Raw genomic sequence first — 23,365 nt, 5'->3', positions numbered from 1 at the left:
AAGAAGAGAAAAAGAAAGGGTATGAGAAGTCTTTGAAGAGATTCTAATTGAAAATTTCCCCAAGATGGAAAAGGAAATAGTCAATCAAGTTCAAGAGGTGCAAAGAGTCCCATACAGGATAAACCCAAGAAGAAGCATGCCAAGACATACACTAACCAAACTAACAAATACTAAGCACAAATAAAGAATATTAAAAGTAGCAAGGGAAAAACAACAAGTAATATACAAGGGAAACCCCATATGTTTAACAGCTGATCTTTCAGCAGAAACTCTGCAGGCCAGAAGGGAATGGCAGGATATATTTAAAGTACTGAAAGGGGAAAAAAAATCTACAACCAAGATTACTGTACCCAGAAAGGATCTCAAAATTGATGGAGAAATAAAAGTTTTTCAGACAAACAAAAGTTAAGAGAATTCAGTACCACCAAACCAACTTGACAACAAATGTTAAAGGGACTTACATAGTCAATAAATACAAAAGAAGAAAAAGATATACAAAATCAATCCCAAACAATTAAGAAAATGGAAATAGGAACATATTTATCTATAATTACTTTAAACGTAAATGGATTAAATGCTCCAACCAAAAGACTGACTGGCTGAATGGATACAAAAACAAGACTCATATATACGCTGTCTACAAGAAACCCACTTCAGACCTAAAGACACATATAGACTGAGAGGATGGAAAAATATATTCCATGCAAATGGGAAACAAAAGAAGTCGGAGTAGCAATCCTCATATCAGACAAAATAGACCTTAAAATAAAGAGTACAAAAAAGATCTTCATGACCAAGATAATCACAATGGTGTGATCACTCACCTAGAGCCAGACATCCTGGAATATGAAGTCAAGTGGGCCTTAGAAAGCATCACTATGAACAAAGCTAGTGGAGGTGATGGAATTCCAGTTGAGCTATTCCAAATCCTGAAAGATGATGCTGTGTAAGTGCTGCATTCAATATGCCAGCGAATTTGGAAAACTCAGCAGTGGCCACAGGACTGGAAAAGGGCAGTTTTCATTCCAATCCCAAAGAAAGGCAATGCCAAAGAATGCTCAAACTACCACACAATTGCACTCATCTCACACGCTAGTAAAATAATGCTTAAAATTCTCCAAGCCAGACTTCAGCAATACGTGAACCGTGAACTTCCAGATGTTCAAGCTGGTTTTAGAAAAGGCAGAGGAACCAGAGATCAAATTGCCAACATCCGCTGGATCATGGAAAAAGCAAGAGAGTTCTAGGAAAACATCTATTTCTGTTTTATTGACTATGCCAAAGCCTTTGACTGTGTGGATCACAATAAACTGTGGAAAATTCTTCAAGAGATGGGGATACCAGACCACCTGACCTGCCTCTTGAGAAACCTGTATGCAGGTCAGGAAGCAACAGTTAGAACTAGACATGGAACAACAGACTGGTTGCAAATAGGAAAAGGAGTATGTCAAGGCTGTGTATTGTCACCCTGCTTATTCAACTTATATGCAGAGTACATCATGAGAAATTCTGGGCTGGAAGAAGCACAAGCTGGAATCAAGATTGCCGGGAGAAATATCAATAACCTCAGATATGCAGATGATACCACCCTTATGGCAGAAAATGAAGAGGAACTAAAAAGCCTCTTAATGAAAGTGAAAGTGCAGAGTGAAAAGATTGGCTTAAAGCTCAACATTCAGAAAACGAAGATCATGGCATCTGGTCCCATCACTTCATGGCAAATAGATGGGGAAACAGTGGAAACAGTGTCAGACTTTATTTTTCTGGGCTCCAAAATCACTGCAGATGGTGACTGCAGCTATGAAATTAGAAGACGCTTACTCCTTGGAAGGAAAGTTATGACCAACCTAGATAGCATATTCAAAAGCAGAGATATTACTTTGCCAACAAAGGTCCGTCTCGTCTATGGCTTTTCCAGTGGTCATGTATGGATGTGAGAGTTGGACTGTAAAGAAAGCTGAGGTCTGACGAATTGATGCTTTTGAACTGTGGTGTTGGAGAAGACTCTTGAGAGTCCCTTGGAATGTAAGGAGATCAAACCAGTCCAACCTAAAGGAAATCAGTGCTAAATATACATTGGAAGGACTGATGTTTAAGCTGAAACTCCAATACTTTGGCCACCTGATGTGAAGAACTGACTCCTTAGAAAAGACCCTGATGCTGCGAAAGATTGAAGGCAGGAGAAGGGGGAGACAGAGGATGAGATGGTGGGATGGCATCACCGACTCGATGGACATGAGTTTGATCAAGCTCCAGGAGTTGGTGATGGACAGGGAAGCCTGGTGTGCTGCAGTCCATGGAGTAGTAAAGAATCGGTCATGAGCGACTGAACTGACTGATTGAAGGAGAATATATGGAAAATAGAAGCCTGGATTAGATGTCATCTCCATAACTAACTGTGTTACCTTAATACATCATTTGAATTCATGTTCCTAATATGTTAGCAGGAATTGTAATATCTAATTGGACCATATCACAGGGATTGTAGAAGTAAACTTAAAATAATGAAAATAAGACCATTTTCAAAAATATAAACTGCTTCATGGAGAAGGATAAGTAAGAAAGTGATAAAGATGATAATAGTCATTGCCATTATGATCATCTTCTGCAACACGGTGCTTTGTGGATCCCTAAGTCCAGAGAAAGTAATCCAAGTTTGATGAAATTTTAGGAAACAGAATACCATTGACCATGGAACAGGACACTGTAAAATGCATTGTATGGCTCTACGATGAGAACTCCCATATCTTGGCCTGTGACCAGAAAGCTCCATAGGAGAACTCTCTAGAACATCTGGCTTATCTTCTCATCCTCCTGTGTGAGATTCTATTCTGGAGGGCAATGCCTCATCTCCCAGTCTTCACCCCTGGAAACCCAGAGCTCACAAGCTCCCTTTTGGTGTCTTGGTTCCCAAAGAGAAAGGGCGTGGAAACCACTGTTGGTGTCTTCTTGGCACACCTCGTGTAGCCCTTCTAGATGATCTGGCTCTGGAAGACAGAGGGAGCCTGGTCAGGAGGTCCTGAGGCTTTGGTCAGAAAAACCTGGATGCTGAGGACAAGAAGGGACCTTAATGCTTCACTCAAACCTCAGCTCAAGAAGCCCTGGGGACCTGAAGGGGTGAGAGGAGAGGAGGCCTGCGGGATGTCTGTCAGGGAAGGGGTCCTTATTAGACTGTAAGGAGGGATGGGATGGGGTTTGGGTGCAGTGGGGGCAGCCCAGAGAACAGGATCCATGCTCAAGACCCATATTTCTCATGGTTTTTTTTTGCCCATGACTACTCTTTGTCAGCAAGTTTATATCTCATAAGGGACATGGAGGGCATGGTGTCCGCACCAGAGTCCTCATGAGCAAGGGGCTCCCTGCAAGAGTTGGTGGAAAGTCCCCCCTCTGCTCATGGACTGGACAGACTCTGTCCATCCCACCCTTTCCTCCTCTTTCCATTTTGTTCCATTTTATCTCATTCCTTCACACCAGTATTCACTGCACACCTTCTATGTGTTCAGCTCTGGGCAGTGGTGTTTATAAGAGGAGATCTCAGCCTGGTCAGGGGGAGAGTCTCAGCACAGGACATAGAGGGTAAAATAAAACAGTGATTTGTGTGGGACCCAAAATGCATGAAACAGAAGTCAGGGGCTAGGGGAAGAGAGCAGCAGGAAGCCGGCTTGTGTTACAGGGACCTGCGAGGTGAAAAGGCAGCTGATAGTCCTTTAGGGAGTAGGGCCCTGCTACTAGGGGTTCTGAGAATCTCAGACTTGAATCCCACCCCACCCCCCTTTTCTGCTTCTCTGCACATCATCCTGTCCTGGCCCTGTAGGGAAGGCTGAAGGAAGACCACCCAGTTAGAACAGGTGTGCAGTTCAAGTCAGTGCCATGTGTGGATAAACCAGGGCTCCCACCCCATTCTGTGCCTGCCCCCCCTTCATCCCCTGTGTATGTCCTTAAACTACCTTTATATCTTCTGCTCACTGATACACTTCTCACTGAAATTTCAAAGATATAAGTGAAAATGGAGTAGAGGGAATTCATGTTTTATTAGAAATCAGAGCAGTTTGTAATTCCCTTAATGAATGAAACTACATGGAGAACTGAATAACAACTAAATAAAACTTTTGGACTAAGCTACAGTGTGTTAAAAAGCAAAGCTATCTCTTTGCTGACAAGGATCTGTATAGTTAAGGCTATGGTCTTTCCAGTAGTCACATACAGCTGTGAGAGTTGGACCATAAAGAAGGCAGAGTGCCGAATAATTGATACATTCGAACTGTGGTGTTGGAGAAGACTCTAGAGTGTCTTTTGTAAAGCAAGAAAATCAAACCAGTCAATCCTAAAGGAAATCAATTATGAATACTCGTTGGAAGGACTGATGCTGAAGCTGAAGCTCAATACTTTGTCCACCTGGTGTGAAGAGCCAACTCATTGGAAAAGACCCTGATGCTAGGAAAGACTGAGGCAGAAGCAGAAGAGGGCAACAGAGGATGAGATGGTTGGACGGCATCCCTGACACCACGGATGTGAACTTGGGCAAACTCTGAGTGATGGTGAGCGACAGGGAAGCTGAGGTGCTGCTATCCATGGGTCTTGAAGAGTTGGACGTGAGCTGGTGACGGAACAACAACAGCAGTATTTAGATGATAATTCATAATCTTCAATATGTATACTCAAATATAAGAAAGCAATAAAAAAGAAGAGCAGAGTAAAACCAATGAGCTCAGAGAAAGGATATATAATAAAGGAACAGCAATTAATGAAATATAAGACAGCACAAATAAGCATATCAAAATTTGAAAACTAAACTTAATTCTTTGGAATGACTGACAAAGTTCTGCTAATACTGATTGAAATAAAAAAGACAGTGAACATAATAAAAATACTAAGCATTATAAAAAGGATTCAACTATATATTCAAGGAGATTAAAACATTTTTTTAGAGAATTCTCTGCCATAAATTTTTATGGCAATAAATTTGCAAATATAAATGAATAGATGATAAATCAAAAAGATAAATAAACAAGCTATAGAATTTCAGGTAGCAAAGAAAGCAATGGCATTATTAATTGCATGGGAAGAAATACTTTCTTGATATTTGCCAAATTGTATCCTTTAAATATCTGATTCTTTTAAATTTTTTTAGAAATCTAGACAAACTAGTGGTAAACAAGACCAATGTGTTAAGAAACATACTAGAGATTATGCATGCATTTGCAAGAATTACTTTTTTAAAACAAAGCTTTCTTTTGTTTTTGTCAAATTATTACCATCCTTCAAACTTGTCCCCTTTGAGCTATAGCCTGTGTTCTAATCCTCTTTCCACTTCCCACAACACATTTGAAACTGTTCCAGAAACACTGACTTTGGAGTTAGGGATATTAAAAGAGGATTAGTCTTTTTATTTTATGGCGACCACTTACAGCTTTACCATTTACCTTAATCACCAGATTGGGCATTTTTGAAAATTAAAATTCATTCTCAGGTCAAGCTGTGATCCCTGGAAACAGGAGTTTTGCTGCAGACACACCACAGGTGTGGCAGGACAGGACTCCTACACAGGTGTATTTTACTGGTCAGATCTGAGAGTCCCCAATGCCTGTGGCTGGACCTTTGGTTGGAGGTGACAGCTGGTCAGATAGGACTGGGCAGAGAGGGATCCAGGAGACAAACATCCTCATCTAATTCTCTGGCTCGCATGGATCCTCTGTTGGCCTCCTCACTGGTGGTGTCTGAGAGACAGTCAGAGAACACTGCACCCCAGGATGTGGTCCCTGGCAGGGCCAAAGGACATAAAAGGGAAGAGAGTGGATCTGCAGGGGGAAATGGAACATTCTGGCACAGAGCGATCTAAATTTATAGGCAGAAGAACTTTAAGCCAACACCTAGAAAAGGAAAGCAGAGACAAATAAGACAACTGTTTTTGAAATGGGCCTTTGGAATTATTGTTTATTTGAGGCTATTACAAATGTTATTGTCTCTTTGTTCATTTGTTGGATAAAAACTATACTGAAATAGATTAAAGGGTCTACAGTACAAAATAGGTTTCCTCCCACCCCTGATTCCCAGAATCTGAAATTCCTTTCCCCAGTGGCAAGCAGAGTGGCCAATATTTAAAGAAATATTTTGTATATATGCATAAACATACATTACACCTTGTACTAGTTATCTACTGCTGTGTAACAAATTACCCCAAAGTTTAGTGGCTTAAAACAACAAAAATTTATTATCTCATCTCTCACAAACCAGAGAAAATGCTGCTGGGGGGACTGGAAGCTTTGCTGATATTTACTCAATATTCACAAGGGGCCTGTGTAATGTGTTTCACAGGTAGTGCTAATGCTCAATGCAAGATGCATTTCAGCCTTGTAATTCCTTTCATCTGAGTCTTTGAACCATGTCCAATGAACCAGAGCTCAAACTAATCAATTTTGTAGTTGGTATTTGTTGGAGGGGAGGCAGGCATGGACAGCAATAGGGAGTGAGCTGGAGAGATGCTTTGCTAACCATAGTAAACTGTGAAAAAATAGTTACTTCCTGAAAAAAGGAAATATTCTTGAGAGCACCTTCATAATGTCATCAAATACATGGCTAAATACATTGTCTTGAGCCTCCTTCCTAATGTTTCTTAGTTTTTTTTCATATTCCATCTTTAGTAATTCAATTTCCCCCTCTTTTTCCTGCATAATCTTCTCGCATGCTTGAGCACACTCCTTTTCCACTTTTTGGATTTCTATTTCTAATTGATCAATATATCTTTTACTCAAGACTTCCTCCAGCTTTCTCAGCCTTTCCAATGTGTCTTTGTAAATGGGGTCAGAAAAGTAAGTCCCTTGGTTGTTCTGCACCATCTTGTCTATCAGCTCCACCAGCTCCTGCACCTGAGCTTCCTTCTCAGCCTGCTCTGTGTTTCCGCTGTTACTGATGGCACAACAGCGCTCTCCACACTCCTTGACGAGGCTTCGTAGGTTTACATCTTGATTCTTCAAAAAGTCGCTCAGGCTCTGGTCCTCCAGCTCGTCCTTGTGAGTGAATAAGATGATCATATACTTCATGGCTGCTTCCCCAAACAGATTCTTGACCAACGCCACGGTTTGCTGCTCTTCCTGTGTGTAACGGCGCAACCTCAGGACCAAGATGATGGCGTGAGGCCCGGGACAGGAGGCGAGGACACATCGGCTGATTTCCCTGCAGGTGGTGTTCAGGCTGTCCTTGGTGTCAAAGAGCCCTGGGGTGTCAACAACAAGAAGCTCTCTCCCCTTCCATTTCCGGGATGCTTTCTGACAAGTTTTGGTAACAGCTTCCGCAGCAATCTTAGACTCGAATACTTTTTCCCCGAGGATGGTGTTTGCAGTCGCACTTTTCCCATTTCCGGTCTTCCCGACCAGCACGATCCTCAGACTAATGTCCTGAGTGGCAGCCATGTCCACATCAGAGGCTGTGGAGTGTAGGCAAGTCAGTTATAGTTTACAAAGAAAAGAAAAAAAGTGTTTAGATTAATTTGAAACCATTCTCAATCCTGATTTCTTACTCTACTGAATATATAAATCATTCCAAGTCTTCTAAGCCAGGTGAAGTATTTTCACGGAGGATTCGTTCTTTGATATCTTCTATTTATTATTTGAATTCCCACTAAATGCCTCTCTTGTGTTGCTGTAATGAAAGTAGCATTTGCATGTTAAAAATTTTTTTTAACTGTAATTTTTTTTCCATTTAACAAAATAATATATACATTTTGTTTTCGAAAAATTCCAGATTTAAAAATTGAATTTGAGGAATCCTGGGGGCAGTAGTTAGCATCCTATCCTATGAAAGAGTGCCCATTGAAAAGCACTAACAATCTAGACTCAAACAGAAAGAAAACATGGATGGAGGAGACAGCACAATAGTCCCACATGGAGACTCTCAATATGGAAGGAAAACAACCACATGGTGAGACGTGTGAAACCTGACCTGAAATTTGCACGTGCCACATAGAACTAACCTAGTCTTATTTTTCAAGTTGCACGAAGGAAGATAAATTTGATGTTCTTATTGTAAAAGTACTCTAATATTTAGAAGCAATAATGGGTGCCGTATGATTTATCATAACATAAAATGTTTGAAGTGGGTTTGATGGTCATTGGGCTACATAGTTGAGACAATAATCCTGCAGTGACTGAGAAAACAGATCTGCTAATGTTGAAATTTTAAATTACATACATCTATTGTGGGCAAATAGAGCTTATCAATATTGACCCCCACCAGATGGTCAATACTGAAATCAGATTGATTATATTCTTTACAGCTGAAGATGGAGAAGCTCTATACAGTCAGGAAAAATAAGACCTGAAGCTCTCTGTGGCTCAGATCATGAGCTCCTTATTGCAAAATTCAGGCTTAAATTGAAAAAAGTAGGGAAAACCACTAGACCATTCAGGTTTGACATAAATTAAATCCCTTATGAGTATACAGTGGAGGTGATGAATAGATTAAAGGGATTAGATTTCTTACACAGAGTGCCTGAAGAACTATGACAGACATTTGTAACACTGTACATGAGGTGTAACCAAAACCATCCCCAGGAAAAAGAAATGTAAGAAGGCAAAGTGGTTGTCTGAGGAGGCCTTACAAATAGATAAGAAAAGTAGAGAGCCAAAAGGCAAAGGAGAAAGGGAAATATATACCCAACTGAATGCAGAGTTCCAGAGAATAACAAGGAGCAAGAAGAAAGCCTTCTTAAGTGAACAATGCAAAGAAATAGAGGAAAACAATAGAATGGGAAAGACTAGAGGTATCTTCAAGATAACTGGGCTATCCTGGTGGCTCAAACAGTAAAGAACCTGCCTGCAATTCAGGAGACCAGGATTTGATCCCTGAGTCAGGAAGATTCTCTGGAAAAGGAAATGGCTACCCACTCCAGTATTCTTGCCTGGAGAATTCTATAAGCAGAGGAGCCTGGTGGGCTACAGTGGACTACAGTCCTGGGGTTGCAAAGAGTTGGACATGACTGAATGACTCACAAGGGAATTTTTCATGCAAAGAAGGGAAAAATAAAGGGAAGAAATGGCAAGGATCTAACAGAACAGAAGAGATTAAGAAAAGGTGACAAGAATACACAAAAGAACTATACAAAAAAGGTCTTAATGACCCAGATAATCACATGGGGTCAGTCACCTAGAGCCAGACATCCTGGAGTGTGAACTCAAGTGGGCCTTAAGAAGAATTACTGTGAACAAAACTAGTGGAGGTGATGGGATTTCAGCTGAGCTATTTAAAATTCTAAAAGATGATGCTGTTAAAGTCCTGCTCTCAATATGCCAGCAAATTTTGGAAACTCAGCAGTAGCCACAGGAGTGGAAAAAGTTTTCATCCCAGTCCCAAAGAAAGGCAACACCAAAGAATGTTCAAACTACTGTACGATTGTGCTCATTTCACATGTTAGCAAGATAATGCTCAAAATCCTTCAAGCTAGGCTTCAACAGTACATGAAACAAGAACTTCCAGATATACAAGCTGGATTTAGAAAAGGCAGAGAAACCAGGGATCAAATTGCCAACAATGCTGGATCATAGAAAAAGCAAGAGAATTCCAGAAAAACATCTACTGCTGCTCCATTGACTAGAGTAAAGCCTTTGAATGTGGATCACAACAAACTGGAAAACTCTTGAAGAGATAGGAATACAAGGCCACTTTACATGTCTCTGGTTTTAACTGGTCAAGAGGCAACAATTAGGATCAGACATGGAAAAATGGACTGGTTCAAAACTGGGAAATGAGTATCTCAAGGCTGTATATTGCCACTCTATTTATTTGACTTCTGTGTAGAGTACATTATGTGAAATGCTGGGGTGAATGAATCACAAGCTGGAATCAAGATTGCTGAGAGAAACATCAACAATCTCAGATATGCAGATGATGCCACTTTAGTGGCAGAAAGTAAAGATAAACTAAAGAGCCTCTTGATGAGGTTGAAAGAGAAGAGTGGAAAAACTGGTTTAAAACTCAGTATTCTAAAAACAAAGATCATGGCATTGAAGTCCCACCACTTCATGGCAAATAGATGGGGAAAAAGTGGAAACAGTGCCAGATTTTATTTTGGTGGGCTCCAAAATCACTGTGGATATTGACTGAAGCCACAAAATTAAAAGACACTTGCTCCTTGAAAGAAAAGCTATGACACACCTAGACAGCATATTAAAAAGCAGAGACATCACCTTGCCGACAAAAGTCTATATAGTCAAAGCTATGGTTTTTTCAGTAGTCATGTATGGATGTGAGAGTTGGACCATAAATAAGGCTGAGCACTGAAGAATTGACGCTTTCGAACTGTGGTGATGGAGAAGACTCTTGAGAGTCCCTTGGCCAGCACGGATATCTAACCAGTCAATCCTAAAAGAAATCAACTCTGAATATTCACTGGAAGGACTAATACTGAAGCTGAAGCTCCAATACTTTGACCACTGATGCTGAAGCTGAAGCTCTAGTACTTTGGACATCCTGATGTGAAGTGCCAACTCATTGGAAAAGACCCTGATGCTGGGAAAGATTGAGGGCAAGAAGGTGGTGACAGAGGATGAGATGGTTGGAGGCATCACCAGCTCAGTGGACATGAGTTTGAACAAACTCTGGGAGATAGTGAAGGACAAGGAAGACTGGAAGGCTGCAGTTGGACACAACTTAGCAACTGAAAAATGCAACAGAGATATAACACTGAAGTAGAACGGGATTCATGGAAGGAAGAATAGAGAAAGTAGTGGAAAAGCTCCTCGGAAGATAGCATCAGCTCTCACATGGTTTCACAGGAGAATTCCATGAAACCCTCAAGAATCATGGGGACTTTATTCCTGAGAATCCCAATTTTACTTACATTACTCCAGAATATAGGAAAATAAGGTAAACCTTAAAATTCTAAGAAGTAAATGTAACTTTGAGCCACAAAGTTGACAAAGATTTTATCAAACAGAAAGCTACAGGTGAATCTCATGTATGAATATCAATACAAAATCCTAATCAAGTATTAATGAAAACAGCATCTGACATTTTAAAAAATTATTTTAAATATTTATTTACCTATTTGGCCACACCAGCACATGGATCTTCAATCTTCATTGTGACATATTTTTTAAATGTAGCATGTAGGATCTTTAGTTATTGCAGTTGAACTCTTAATTGTGATATGTGAGATGTATTTCCCTCACCAAAATGAATCTGGGGTCCGTACATTGGGAGGGTGAACCACCAGGGACATCCTCAGAATCTGACTACATTTTAAAAATGTTATATCATAACTATGTGGGATTTACTCTGGGACACTAGCATGAGGGGGGAGGTTTGATAAGAGGAAAATTACTATATTAGTACAGCCTTTCATAGTAAAAACATTTCATAAAATATGAATTGACACATACTTTCTTATCTGTTTCTCTACTCATCCTGAAAGCCAGCAACTTACTTAATGAAGAAATACTTTCTCACTAAAACTATTATCATCCCACCTCACTTTTCAATGGTTTCTGTGATATCCATCAATGCAAATAGAAGAGAAAGTGACTATAGGAATGAGAATTAGAAAAAGAAAAAAGGAGAGGCCAGATAGTAAATAACATCATTGAGCCTCTTAGGGTATTGGTGCACAAATAGGCCAGTGTAGGGGGGTGGTGCAGAACAACAGAAAATCTCTACAAATGTTCATTTGCATAGGGAAATTCAGTATATAATAAAGGCAACATTTCATATCAGTGGAGAGAAGATGGACATTGTAATAAGAAGTACTGAAATAACTGATTAACCATTTGAAAAAGCATAAAATTGGATTCATTCCTCATACCAATGCAAGAAGTATCCCAAATTCATCAAGTATTTGTTAAAAACTATATTCTATTGGAAGAAAGCAAACACATTTTTTCAAAACATGAGAGTGAGGAAAACATTTCTAAACTGAGCCCAAAATACAGATACAATATGGAATCCAATTGATAAATTGGACTTTCAGTTTCTGGTTACATGTCAGAAGCTTGGAAGTCACTACTCCATCCTAAGAATAAGTGAAAGTTGAATGAACTGAAAAATCAACTTTTCTCGAATACTTCAGAGGTTGCTTTGAGGAGACTGGGCAAGGTGCTGCCCCCAAGACTGGAGAACAGACAGGGAAATACAGGGAGCCATGGCTCAGGAGAGCAGAGACTCACCGTGGGCACCAGTGCTGGGGCAGCAAAACTGGGATTGACCAGTTGCTCGATGGTCAGCATGGAGTTAAAGTTCCAAGAGGGTCCTGTCGTAGAGCGACCCCACACTTTTGTGAGTTTTACTTCTGGGAGCCCCACTAGGTTCTGATAGTAAATATCCAAAAAAATCCCCTAGTGCTTCCTGCAGGGGAGGGGAAAAGAAATCATTTTGAAACAGGGCAAAGCATCTTGTTCTTTTCAACAAGGCCTGCCCTCAGAGGAAAGCAGTTAACCAGAGCCTGACCTGCTTGGGTTTTATCAGAGCCTAACTCACTTAGAGAAAGAAAAATATACTAGTACAGTCAGTTCTAAGCCGTTCACATAGGAAAAGGGAAATACCCACCTCCAGTCCACTTGAACGCTCGAACCCGTGGTGGGGAAGAAAAACACTTGTGAGGCTCACAGTCCAGAGGCAAAGGCTCATTAGAACTGAGATGTGCTCATAGACAATAGACTATGTTCCCTCCCCTACCCCAGCACTGCAGTACTAAAGGCTTCTTTACAGCAGCAGTTCTGTTTACCCAGGATGTGTCCAGCTGATGAGAAAGATTACCAGACATACTAAAGAGAAAAAAACATAATTTGAAAAGACAGAGCAAGCACCAGTACTAGACACGGCAGGTGTCGACCGAACTAAAATGCACAACCTAAAGGTTGAGAATGATGTTGTATTTGAGGAAGTACTGAAGACTATAGCTTGGGAGACACTCTCTCAGATGGCTCTGAGGAACTGTTCCAAAGAGGTAGTGGAGGAGACAGGATATATAGGAACCTTCATTGAAAACAAAACAAAAGAAAACAAAATGTAAGGTCAAGCATCAAAAGATTACTTCTAATCACAAAAAGCCAGACACTCAAATGAATGATTATAGTGCTTTTCTACATATGGGAAGATGCAAGAGTCTGGGCTCATTGAAACCATTCCTTGGATATGCATCTTAGCTGTTTAGGGCCAGTATCCTGTTTTTCTCCAATCTGAATTCCCCTCAGGGCACACTGTCTGGGGCTGCAACGCTGATGACTTGATAGTGGGCAATATTCATTACTTATTGAAAGGGCAGGCAAGATTTATTTGTCCACCCAGGGATCTTGGAATGATTAGACCAGGAATTCAAAACAACTAAGATGAATATTCTAGGGCTCTAATGTAAGAACAGATGGGCCATGTAAGCACAGACATGAAACCTTAAGAACCAAAAATAAATGTTTGCAATCAAAAATAGTGTAACAGAAAAGAAGAATGCCTTGGATGAGCTAATTAGACCAGCCCAGATTATAGTCTTCAGGATCAATTTCTGCTCAAATAAACCAGGATCTCTTGGAGAAATGACTGATTTAAAATCTGAGGCAGGAAATGCATAAAATGACCTTGGATCATTTTATTGGACTTTTTTTTTTTTTTTTGCATCCTGCTGCAAACAAAGTAAACTATAAATAAATTATGAGATAATCCATGAAATCTAATGAAAGGATATTTGATAAAATTAAAAATGTATACTACCTTTGATATTGTGGTTATATTTTTTAGAAAATAATCTTTCTATTTCTATGCATCCTAAAATATTTGCAGCCACCTTCTAGTGAAGTGTTGTGGGAATCTAGATGATAAGTCAGTGGGCAAGGTTCTCATCTTCTCTTGTCAACCTCTTTGAGCCTTGCAGAGTCACCAGTTCTCTGGTATTTGGTTCTTTTTTCAGTGAATAAAGAGAATTAGAGTAGGTTTAATGGAATGCTGTCCAAATGGCTTTCCAGTTCTGAAAGTCTGCCTTGGGGTCACTAACCTGTATTGAAGGAAAACAACAGGTTTCCAGGTAACATTATTGCAACATACACTGGCTAAAAAGTACACTATGAAGACAAGCTCAGCCCCACCTGACGAAAGAGTACGTGCACAATACGTTACCTATGTTCCAGCCTCTGGCAGCCACTTTCCACTCACCGATTCTATGACTTTGACTATTTTGTACATAAATGGAATCACACAGTATCTGTCTTTCTGTGACTGGCTCATTTCAGTTAGCATACAGTTCTCACGTTTCATTTGTATTGTCTCATATGGCATGATTTTCCTTTTTTAAGGTTGAATAATATTCCACTGTATGCATTTTTTAATCCACTCATCTGTTGATGGATATTCAGGCTGTTTCCACTTCTTGAATGTTGGGAATAGTGCTCTAATAAATGTGGAAATGCTAGTGTTTCTTCAAGATTCTGATTTCAATTCTTTGAATAAATGCCCAGAAGTGAAATTGCAGGATCATTTAATAACTCTATTTTTAATTTTTTGAGACTCCTCCAGACTGTTTTATGGTTAGAGCTCATCTTAAGTGTTCTTACCATAATAAAATAAAGTTAAAAAAATTAAAACTATGAATAATGTGGTAGTTATAGCAATGACTATAGGACCATAGGACCGAGAGGGGGAACAGATCACAACACTATATAATTAGAAAACAGAAAGTTATCAAAATAAATAAAAAAAAACCCCAATGCATCAGCTGGGCAAACATCAAAAAATGAGAAAGGAAGAAGTTAAACAAAAATGTTTGCACACTATTTCTCTACACATAAATGAATATGATACATAAAAATGGAATCAAATCACAGGAGAACATAACCCAATGTAAAGAATATTCCCTTATGTGCTTTAAACTATGAAACACTATAATTAGAATACAAACTCAAAAACAAAGTTCCTATGAGGAGATGTTAGAATGAAGAATGAGAAGAAAATGCAGACTCAAAGAAACAAAGTGAAGATCAAAAGTGTAATCATTTTAGGACCCATAAATGACTTAGAAGCAAAGAGATCAGAAAAGATATAACTCAAAAGTAAATGTCTTATTAATAGGAAAGCCTTAGTAAGAAACACAGCAAATGAAAATCTGAAATACCAGAAGGTTCAACAGTTAGGGAACAACAAAAATGTGAGTAGGAGCAACAACAAATCCTACTTTAAAAGGATTGATGTTGCTGAAGTTAAAAATCAATAAATAAAACCCAGGAAGCATAATCCAGTAGTTTCCTTGAAATGGGAGAAATAACCCCCTCAAAAATCTAACTCTTTAGGAAAAAGAAGACTACATTTCATTCCCTGGAAACTTGATGTAGGATATTTAACACTGAATTCTCATTTGATGTGACATACCACATTCCAAGCACAAAGAAGGAATTCTTAAGTTACTCAAGGAAAAAAGTAAATAATAGGGGGGTTGAGTTGGCGTCACAATTTTTTACAAGCAACACAGAAACAGTAGAAACAGTGGTTTCATAACAGAATGTTAAGATTCCTGGAAAATGTAAAAATAATACATAATACATAATAATAATACTTAACAAATAGCAGGAGGTTGGAGAAAGGAGATTTAAAAATGTTTGCAGTTTTTTAACTGTCTAATGTCTAAAAGGAAACTACTAGGTATTTTGCATAAGTTTTTAGTCTTGAAAGATCTTTCTGGAATAAATAAATCATCAGTTTATCAAGGACCAAGGTCAGGGTCTGAATATGAAGGCATGCATGTTACAAACTAAGGATGACCTCTATCTTGTCCTGTTGCCTTTGAGTTGCATTTGCTCCCGGAATACACATGTGAAATTGGACATATTTTCAAGAGAAAGAAAATGACATCACGGTATAAATTCATTTATTAGGATTGCATTTATTACTCTTCTACAGGGGTTGGCAAATTTGAAGAGGACCAGCAGTAAATACAATATTTTAGACTTTGTAGTTACAGCCAGTCAACTCTAGTTGGAACACAAAAGTGGCCCCAGATCACAGTAAACTAGTAAATGGATTAGGTAGCTCTGTTACACTGTAACTTTATTTACAAAGAGGTGGCAGGCCGTATGTGGCCTACGGAGGGTAGTTTGTGTACTCTTGCTCCAGAGTCAGAAATTTGTGTACATCATGCAGGAAAAAAAAAAGTTTTAAGTGTTAAATGTTCTAAAAACACTAACCTTTTGTGTGCATTTTGTGATAAATGTTCATCACTAAACTATGGGCACATTTTTGAAAACTCAGTGAAATAGAGAGCAGTTTGCAAAGAGAATAAATAAAAATTATATATAGTTCTACTCCCAAATTAGAGGCTATTTCATATAAACATCTTTCCTTCTTTTTGTATGTCTTGTTTTCCAACGCTAACATATTAATGATTTTATATCATGATACTTATACCTAACATTATATCATAAAGACTTTTGAGAACAACTAAAACTTTTGTAAGCAAAAAAACAAAAAAACAAACACCTGTCTGGTTAAATATGAGATGTGTGGACATCATATGAATAAACCCCTCAGCTTCCCCTCCTATTCCACTCCCATGTGGGCCCCCATCTATTTCTCTTCCCTCTGCCCCCTCCTGTAGCCCCCTCCCATAGCCCTCTCACAATCTCCATTGCCCTCATCTTGGCCAGTCTCACCTTCTCTTGCAGAACTGGTGAGATCTCAGCTCCTCTCCAGGAAAGCTACCCGAACTGGTATTTGCTTTCATTTGAAGAAAAGTGTGTTCATTCCCTCTGCAGTCTCTGACCACAGGAAGCTGAGGTTGGGTGGGGTGATGAAGATGTAGTCAAATAGAAAGAGAAAGCATTTCCTGGTAATGGGATTGGTGCTTCGGTGTTGCCTTGCAGGGACCTTTCCGTCCATGTACCTGCGGAACTACCAAGATTCCAAAATCTGAATCATTGCTTTGGATTATAGTGTTGGCTTCAGAAAACCCATTGAAGTTCGCCTGATTTTCAAAAAGACAACTAAACTTGCTTTATAATGTTTTGTTTCAGGTGTACAATAAATCGATATATATAGGGCTTCCCTGGTGGCTCAGACAGTAAAGAGTCTGCCTGCAATGCAGGATACCCAGGTTTGATCCCTGGATCAGGAAGATCCCCTGGAGCAAGGCATGGCAACCCACTCCAGTATTTTTGCCTGGAAAATCCCATGAACAGCGGAGACTGGTGGGCTACAGTCCATGGAGTTGCAAAGAGTCAGACACGACTGAGTCACGAACACTTTCACTTTATATATATATGGTTATATATAGGCTAAGATTATATATAATAACCATTATAGGTTGAGCTATTGTATACAGTTCCCTGTGCAATACAGTAGGTCCTTGTTTATCTATTTTATATACAGTAGTTTGTATCTGCTAATCTCAAACCCCTAATTTATCCCTCCCCACCATCCCCTCTGGTAACTCTGTTTTCTATGTCTGTGAGTCTATTTCTGTTTTGCAAATAAGTTCATTTGTATTTTAGAGTCCACATGTAAGTGATATTATAAAATATTTTTCTTTCTATGACTTACTTCACTTACTATGATAACCTCTAGCTCCATCCACGTTCCTGCAAATGACATTATGTTATTCTTTTCTATGGCCAGCAGTCCATGTATATAATGAACATTTAGGTTGCTTACATGTCTTTGCTACTGTAGCTAGTGCTGCAACAAACACTGGATGCATGAATGTTTTCAAATTTGGGTTTTTGTCTTTTCCAGTTATATGTCCAGGAGTGGGATTACAGGATTATATGGCAACCCCATTTCTAGTTTTTTAAAGAACCTCCATAGTGTTTCCCATTGTGGCTGTACCAATTTACATTCCCACCAACAGTGTAGAAGGGGTTCCTTTGTTCCACACCCTCTCTGGTATTTGCATTTTTGGAGATGGTGAAATGGCCTAAATTTTGCTCAGTATAGTATCTGCTATGATCTGCCACTGAGATCCACCTCCACCACAGTTTCAGGACTGAAGCCCCCAGTCTCCCTGCTGACAGGAGTGTTCAATTCAGTCGCTCTTTGCCTTTTCATACTGTTCACAGGATTCTCAAGGCAAGAATACTGAAGTGGTTTGCCATTCTCTTCTCCAGTGGACCATGTTTTGTTACAACTCTCCACCATGACCAGTCCTTCATGGGTGGCCCTGCATGGTGTGGCTCATAGTTTCATTGAGTTAGACAAGGCTGTGATTCATGTGATGAGTTTGGTTAGTTTTCTGTGATTGTGCTTTTCATTCTGTCTGTCCTCTCGTGGATGAGGATAGGAGGCTTGTGGAAGCTCCCTGATGGGGGAGACTGACTGTGGGACAATCTGGGTCTTTTTCTTATGGGCCGGGGTGACGCCCTCCCACAGCCTTATGGCATTCCCTCAGGGTTATTCTCAGCTGAAGAGATTCCTCTCTTCCGAGATGGTCCCCCCCTACTCCCAGGGCACTCACATTTTAGGACTGGTCCCTGCAGAGGCACAAGCACCCCAGTTTGGGACAAGTCTGCCCCCCCGCCCTCCGAGCTCCAGTGCCAGGTGATGTGGCTGCGGCCTCGTTGTGACTCATCACAGCCCAGCGTCTCCTTCCGCTCCATGCTACGTCCTTCAGGGTCGCACAGGTTTCCATCCCAAGAGCTCTCCTAAAGAAAGTTCACGCCTGCAGCATTTTAATCTCAGAATTTGCTCCTGGTGAACTCAGCCAGTGACACCCGTCCAAGCACACGGTGTGATCTTCCTCCCCGAGTTGAGCAGGAAGCGGGGAATAATTGGGGAGGTGGGGCCTGGCTTAGCATCCTGTGGACCCTGTTGTGGACTCTGGTGGAACGTAGGGCTTGGGGCATTTTCTGGTGACTGCATCCTTTGAGATTATTTTAGTCCTTCTGGAAGCTGGCTATCCTTACAAGTGTACTTTCATACTTCAGAACCAATGTCCCTATCTAGTATACAAAACCAAAGTTACAGAGGCCTTAAAAAAATCAGCATTAAATTAAATGCATTAGTACACTTAGGAAGGTGTACGGGGAATTTCATGATTTTTTTTTTTTTTTTCAGGCATGTTGCATTTTTTGGTCCATGCACTTGTGTGTGTGTGTGTGTGTGTGTGTGTGTGTGTGTGTGTGTGTGTTCATTAGTCACTTTCTTTTTTTTGTTTGTTTTCAGTTTTGATTGTGTGTATGTGTGTGTGTGTGTGAGAAGTATGGTGTTAAAAGAGGAAAGGGTTCATATAAGTTTACAGCTCACTGAATTTTCAGTGGTCATAAATGGAACACACCCAAGTAACAAGCACACAGTTCAAGACACGGAATGTTGTTGGCAAATTAAAGGCCCCAGTTATACATTCTAGGGGTGACCTCTCACTGAACTTGTGATAGCATAGACTAGCTTTATCTGTTCTTGTACCTTTTATCAATGAAATCATGCAGTAGGTATTCTGTTGTATCTGCCTTTTCTTTTTTCTTACCATTATGTTTTGAGATGCATCCACGTTGTTATATGTAGCAATAAATCATGCAGTTTCATTGCTATGTACTATTCCATTGTATGAATAAAACCCACTATATATAATTTATAATGTATGTGTTCTCAGTCATATCTGACTCTTTGTGACCCCATGGACTGTAGCCTGCCAGGCTCCTCTGTCCATGGGATTCTCCAGGCAAGAATACTGGAATGGATTGCCATTTCCTTTTCCAGGGGATCTTCCCAACCCAGGTATTGAGCCTGCATTTCTTGTGTTTCTTCCCCTGGCAGGGGGATTCTTTACTGCTGAGCCCCTGGGGAAGCCCCATAATTTATAATATAAAGATATAATTTAGATAACCCCATTAATTTGGATCAGCTACTTTATTCTCCTGGCTTTGTTGTTCAGTCACCCAGTCGTGTACAACACTTTACAACCCCATGGACTGCACCACGCTAGGCCTCCCCATCCCTCACCATCTCCTGAGTTTGCCCAAATTCATGTCCGTTGCATCAGTGATGCCATCCAACCATCTCATCCTCTGACACTCTCTTCTCCTCCTGCCCTCAATCCTTCCCAGTATCAGGGAATTTTTCAATGAGTCTGATGTTTGCATCAGATGACCAAAATACTGGAGCTTCAGCTTCAGTGTCAGTCGTTTAAATGAGTATTCAGGGTTGATTGATTTGTTTGATCTTGCTGTCTAAGGGACTTTCAGGAGTCTTCTCCAGCACCACAGTTTAAAGGCATCAATTCTTTGGCACTCTGCCTTCTTTATGGTCCAGCTTTCATAACCGTACATAACCACTGGGGAGAGCATAGCCCTGACTATATGGACTTTTGTTGGCAGAGTAATGTCTCTACTTTTCAACACACTCTCTGGGTTTGTCATAGCTTTCCTGCCAAGAAGTAATGGTCTTCTGATTTCATGGCTGCAGTCACCATCGGCAGTGATTTTAGAGCCCAAGAAGAGGAAATCTGTCATTACTTCCACCTTTTCCCCTTCTATTTGCCATGAAGTAATGCAGCTGGAAATAGAGGAAAACAACAGAATGGGAAAGGCTAGAGATCTCTTCAAGAACGTTAGAGATACCAAGGGAACATTTCATGCAAAGATGGGCTCGATAAAGGACAGAAATGGTATGGACCTAACAGAAGCAGAAGATATTAAGAAGAGGTGGCAGGAATACATGAAAGAACTGTACAAAAAAGATCTTCATGACCCAGATAATTACAATGCTGTGATCACTCACCTAGAGCCAGACATCCTGGAATGTGAAGTCGAGTGGGCCTTAGAAAGCATCACTATGAACAAAGCTAGTGGAGGTGACGGAATTCCAGTTGAGCTATTTCAAATCCTGAAAGATAATGCTGTGAAAGTGCTGCACTCAATATGCCAGCAAATTTGGAAAACTCAGCAGTGGCCACAGGACTGAAAAAGGGCAGTTTTCATTCCAATCCCAAAGAAAGGCAATGCCAAAGAATGCTCAAACTACCGCACAATTGCACTCATATCACATGCTAGTAAAGTAATGCTCAAAATTCTCCAAGTCAGGTTTCAATAATACGTGAACTGTGAACTTCCAGATGTTCAAGCTGGTTTTAGAAAAGGCAGAGGAACCAGAGATCAAATTGCCAACATATGCTGGATCTTCGAAAAAGCAAGAGAGTTCCAGAAAAACATCTATTTCTGCTTTATTGACATGCCAAAGCCTTTGACTGTGTGGATCACAATCAACTGTGGAAAATTCTGAAAGAGATGGGAATACCAGACCACCTGACCTGCCTCTTGAGAAACCTATATGCGGGTCAGGAAGCAACAGTTAGAACTGGACATGGAACAACAGAATGGTTCCAAATAGGAAAAGGAGTACGTCAAAGCTGTATACTGTCACCCTGCTAATTTAACTTAAATGCAGAGTACATCATGAGAAACGTTGGGCTGGAAGAAGCACAAGGTGGAATCAAGATTGCTGGGAGAAATATCAATAACCTCAGATATGCAGATGATACCACCCTGATGGCAGAAAGTGAAGAGGAACTCAACAGCCTCTTGAAAGTGAAAGAGGAGAGTGAAAAAGTTGGCTTAAAGCTCAACATTCAGGAAACGAAGATCATGGCATCTGGTCCCATCACTTCATGGGAAATAGATGGGGAAACAGTGGAAACAGTGTCAGACTATTTTGGGGGGCTCCAAAATCACTGCAGATGGTGACTGGAGCCATGAAATTAAAGGCACTTACTCCTTGGAAGAAAAGTTATGACCAACCTAGATAGCATATTGAAAGGCAGAGACATCATTACTTTGCCAACAAAGGTCCGTCTAGTCAAGGCTATGGTTTTTCCAGTGGTCATGTATGGATGTGAGAGTTGGACTGTGAAGAAGGCTGAGTGCCGAAGAATTGATGCTTTTGAACTGTGGTGTTTGAGAAGACTCTTGAGAGTTCCTTGGACTGCAAGGAGATCCAACCAGTCCATTCCGAAGGAGATCAGCCCTGGGATTTCTTTGGAGGGAATGATGCTAAAGCTGAAACTCCAGTACTTTGGCCACCACATGCGAAGAGTTGACTAATTGGAAAAGACTCTGATGCTGGGAGGGATTGGGGACAGGAGGAGAAGGAGACAACAGAGGATGAGATGGCTGGATGGCATCACCAACTCGATGAACATGAGTTTGGATGAACTCCGGGAGTTGGTGATGGACAGGGAGGACTTGCGTGCTGGGATTCATGGGGTCACAAAGAGTCAGACATGACTGAGCGACTGAACTGAACTGAAGGCAGGTGGATGCCATGGTATTAGTTTTTAAAATTTTTTTATTTTATTTTTTAGCTTTAAGTCGGCTTAATTATATATGTTTAAGGTACATACATAATTATATAATTATAATTTGTCATTTATACCCCCAATAAAGCTGGCTTAAAGCTAAAAAATAAAATAAAAAAATTTAAAAAACTAATATCATGGCATTCAGCTGTCTTCAGTACAGTTCAGTCGCTCAGTCATGTCTGATTCTTTGTGACCCCATGAATCCCAGAACGCCAGGCCTCCCTGTCCATCACCAACTCCTGGAGTTTACTGAGACTCACGTCCATCGAGTCAGTGATGCCATCCAGCCATCTCATCCTCTGTTGTCCCCTTCTCCTCCTGCCCCCATCCCTCCCAGCATCAGAGTCTTTTCCAATTTAAGGTACATACATGGAGAAGGAAATGGCAGCCCGCTCCAGTGTTCTTGCCTGGAGAATCCCAGGGACAGGGGAGCCTGGTGGGCTGCCGTCTATGGGGTCGCACAGAGTCGGACATGACTGAAGCGACTTAGCAGCAGCAAGGTACATACAACTTGATGATCTGATACATAGTTTGTGAAATAGTCACCACAATCAAGCCAATGAACGTATCTATCACCTCACATAGTTACCATTTTTCTTTCTTTCTGTTTTTTGTGGTGAGAGGATTGACAGTATGTCCAGTGGTTTGCTATTCTGGATATCCTGCTATAAATTTTGTGTATACTACCTTGTTGGCAAGCACACATTTCTGTTGCTTTGCACCTTGGGGTAGAATGGGGAAGGTTGACTATGTGTAATATTCAGGTTTCTGAGGTACTACAGAGCATTTTCCAAAGTGGTTCTACTAATACACATTTTCACTAAGCATAGGAGAGTTCTGTTTGCTTCACATCCTTGGAAGTTTCACAGAGTTTTCTTCATTAGATTTTTATGCAATTTAAAAGTTCATTCTCAGACTTTTTATTTTCTGTATTTTTATTGTTGTTGTTGTTTTAAAAATCACAAGTCAGACCTAATTGACAGTTGTTTGTATGGTAGACGATTTTTATGATTTTTATTTATTTTTGCATCCATCAGTTTACTAAATTCTCCTATTGTTCATAATAGTTTATCAGCTTACTTTGTTAATTTTTCCCAGACTTACAAACAAAGCATC

At 40.3% G+C, this 23,365-nt stretch overlaps 1 protein-coding gene across 8 annotated transcripts; it reads right to left on the bottom strand.

Annotated features, from left to right (window-relative positions):
• Window positions 1-5,905: 5,905 nt before the first annotated feature.
• Window positions 5,906-16,706, bottom strand: LOC133246639 (GTPase IMAP family member 7-like). 8 transcript variants are annotated; one of them, XM_061415151.1, is made up of 5 exons: window positions 16,617-16,704; window positions 13,693-13,972; window positions 12,535-12,963; window positions 12,156-12,333; window positions 5,906-7,423 (listed from the first exon to the last, which is right to left on the bottom strand). In XM_061415151.1, exon 5 carries the CDS (start codon window positions 7,407-7,409, stop codon window positions 6,516-6,518), a length of 894 nt encoding a protein of 297 aa, XP_061271135.1. In that variant the 5' UTR covers window positions 7,410-7,423; window positions 12,156-12,333; window positions 12,535-12,963; window positions 13,693-13,972; window positions 16,617-16,704; the 3' UTR covers window positions 5,906-6,515. The 8 variants fall into 8 exon arrangements, with proteins under 8 accessions (XP_061271135.1, XP_061271136.1, XP_061271139.1 ...); XM_061415152.1 differs by lacking the exon at window positions 16,617-16,704 and adding an exon at window positions 7,517-7,638 and having other exon boundaries at window positions 13,693-16,512; XM_061415155.1 differs by lacking the exon at window positions 13,693-13,972 and having other exon boundaries at window positions 16,617-16,698.
• Window positions 16,707-23,365: the final 6,659 nt, after the last annotated feature.

The sequence above is a fragment of the Bos javanicus genome, chromosome 4 (genome assembly GCF_032452875.1).
Source record: "Bos javanicus breed banteng chromosome 4, ARS-OSU_banteng_1.0, whole genome shotgun sequence".
Classification (NCBI taxonomy): Eukaryota; Metazoa; Chordata; class Mammalia; order Artiodactyla; family Bovidae; genus Bos; species Bos javanicus.
This window is presented reverse-complemented; position numbering and strand designations above follow the sequence as displayed.

Excerpts from the sequence above, each read along its gene's own strand:
- LOC133246639 (XM_061415149.1), bottom strand. The coding sequence starts at position 11,059 with ATGTGCTGGTGTGGCCAAATAG. Across the intron at positions 7,424-11,037 it reads GTGCTGGTGTGGCCAAATAG|CCTCTGATGTGGACATGGCT; the intron begins GTAAATAAATAT and ends TACACTCCACAG.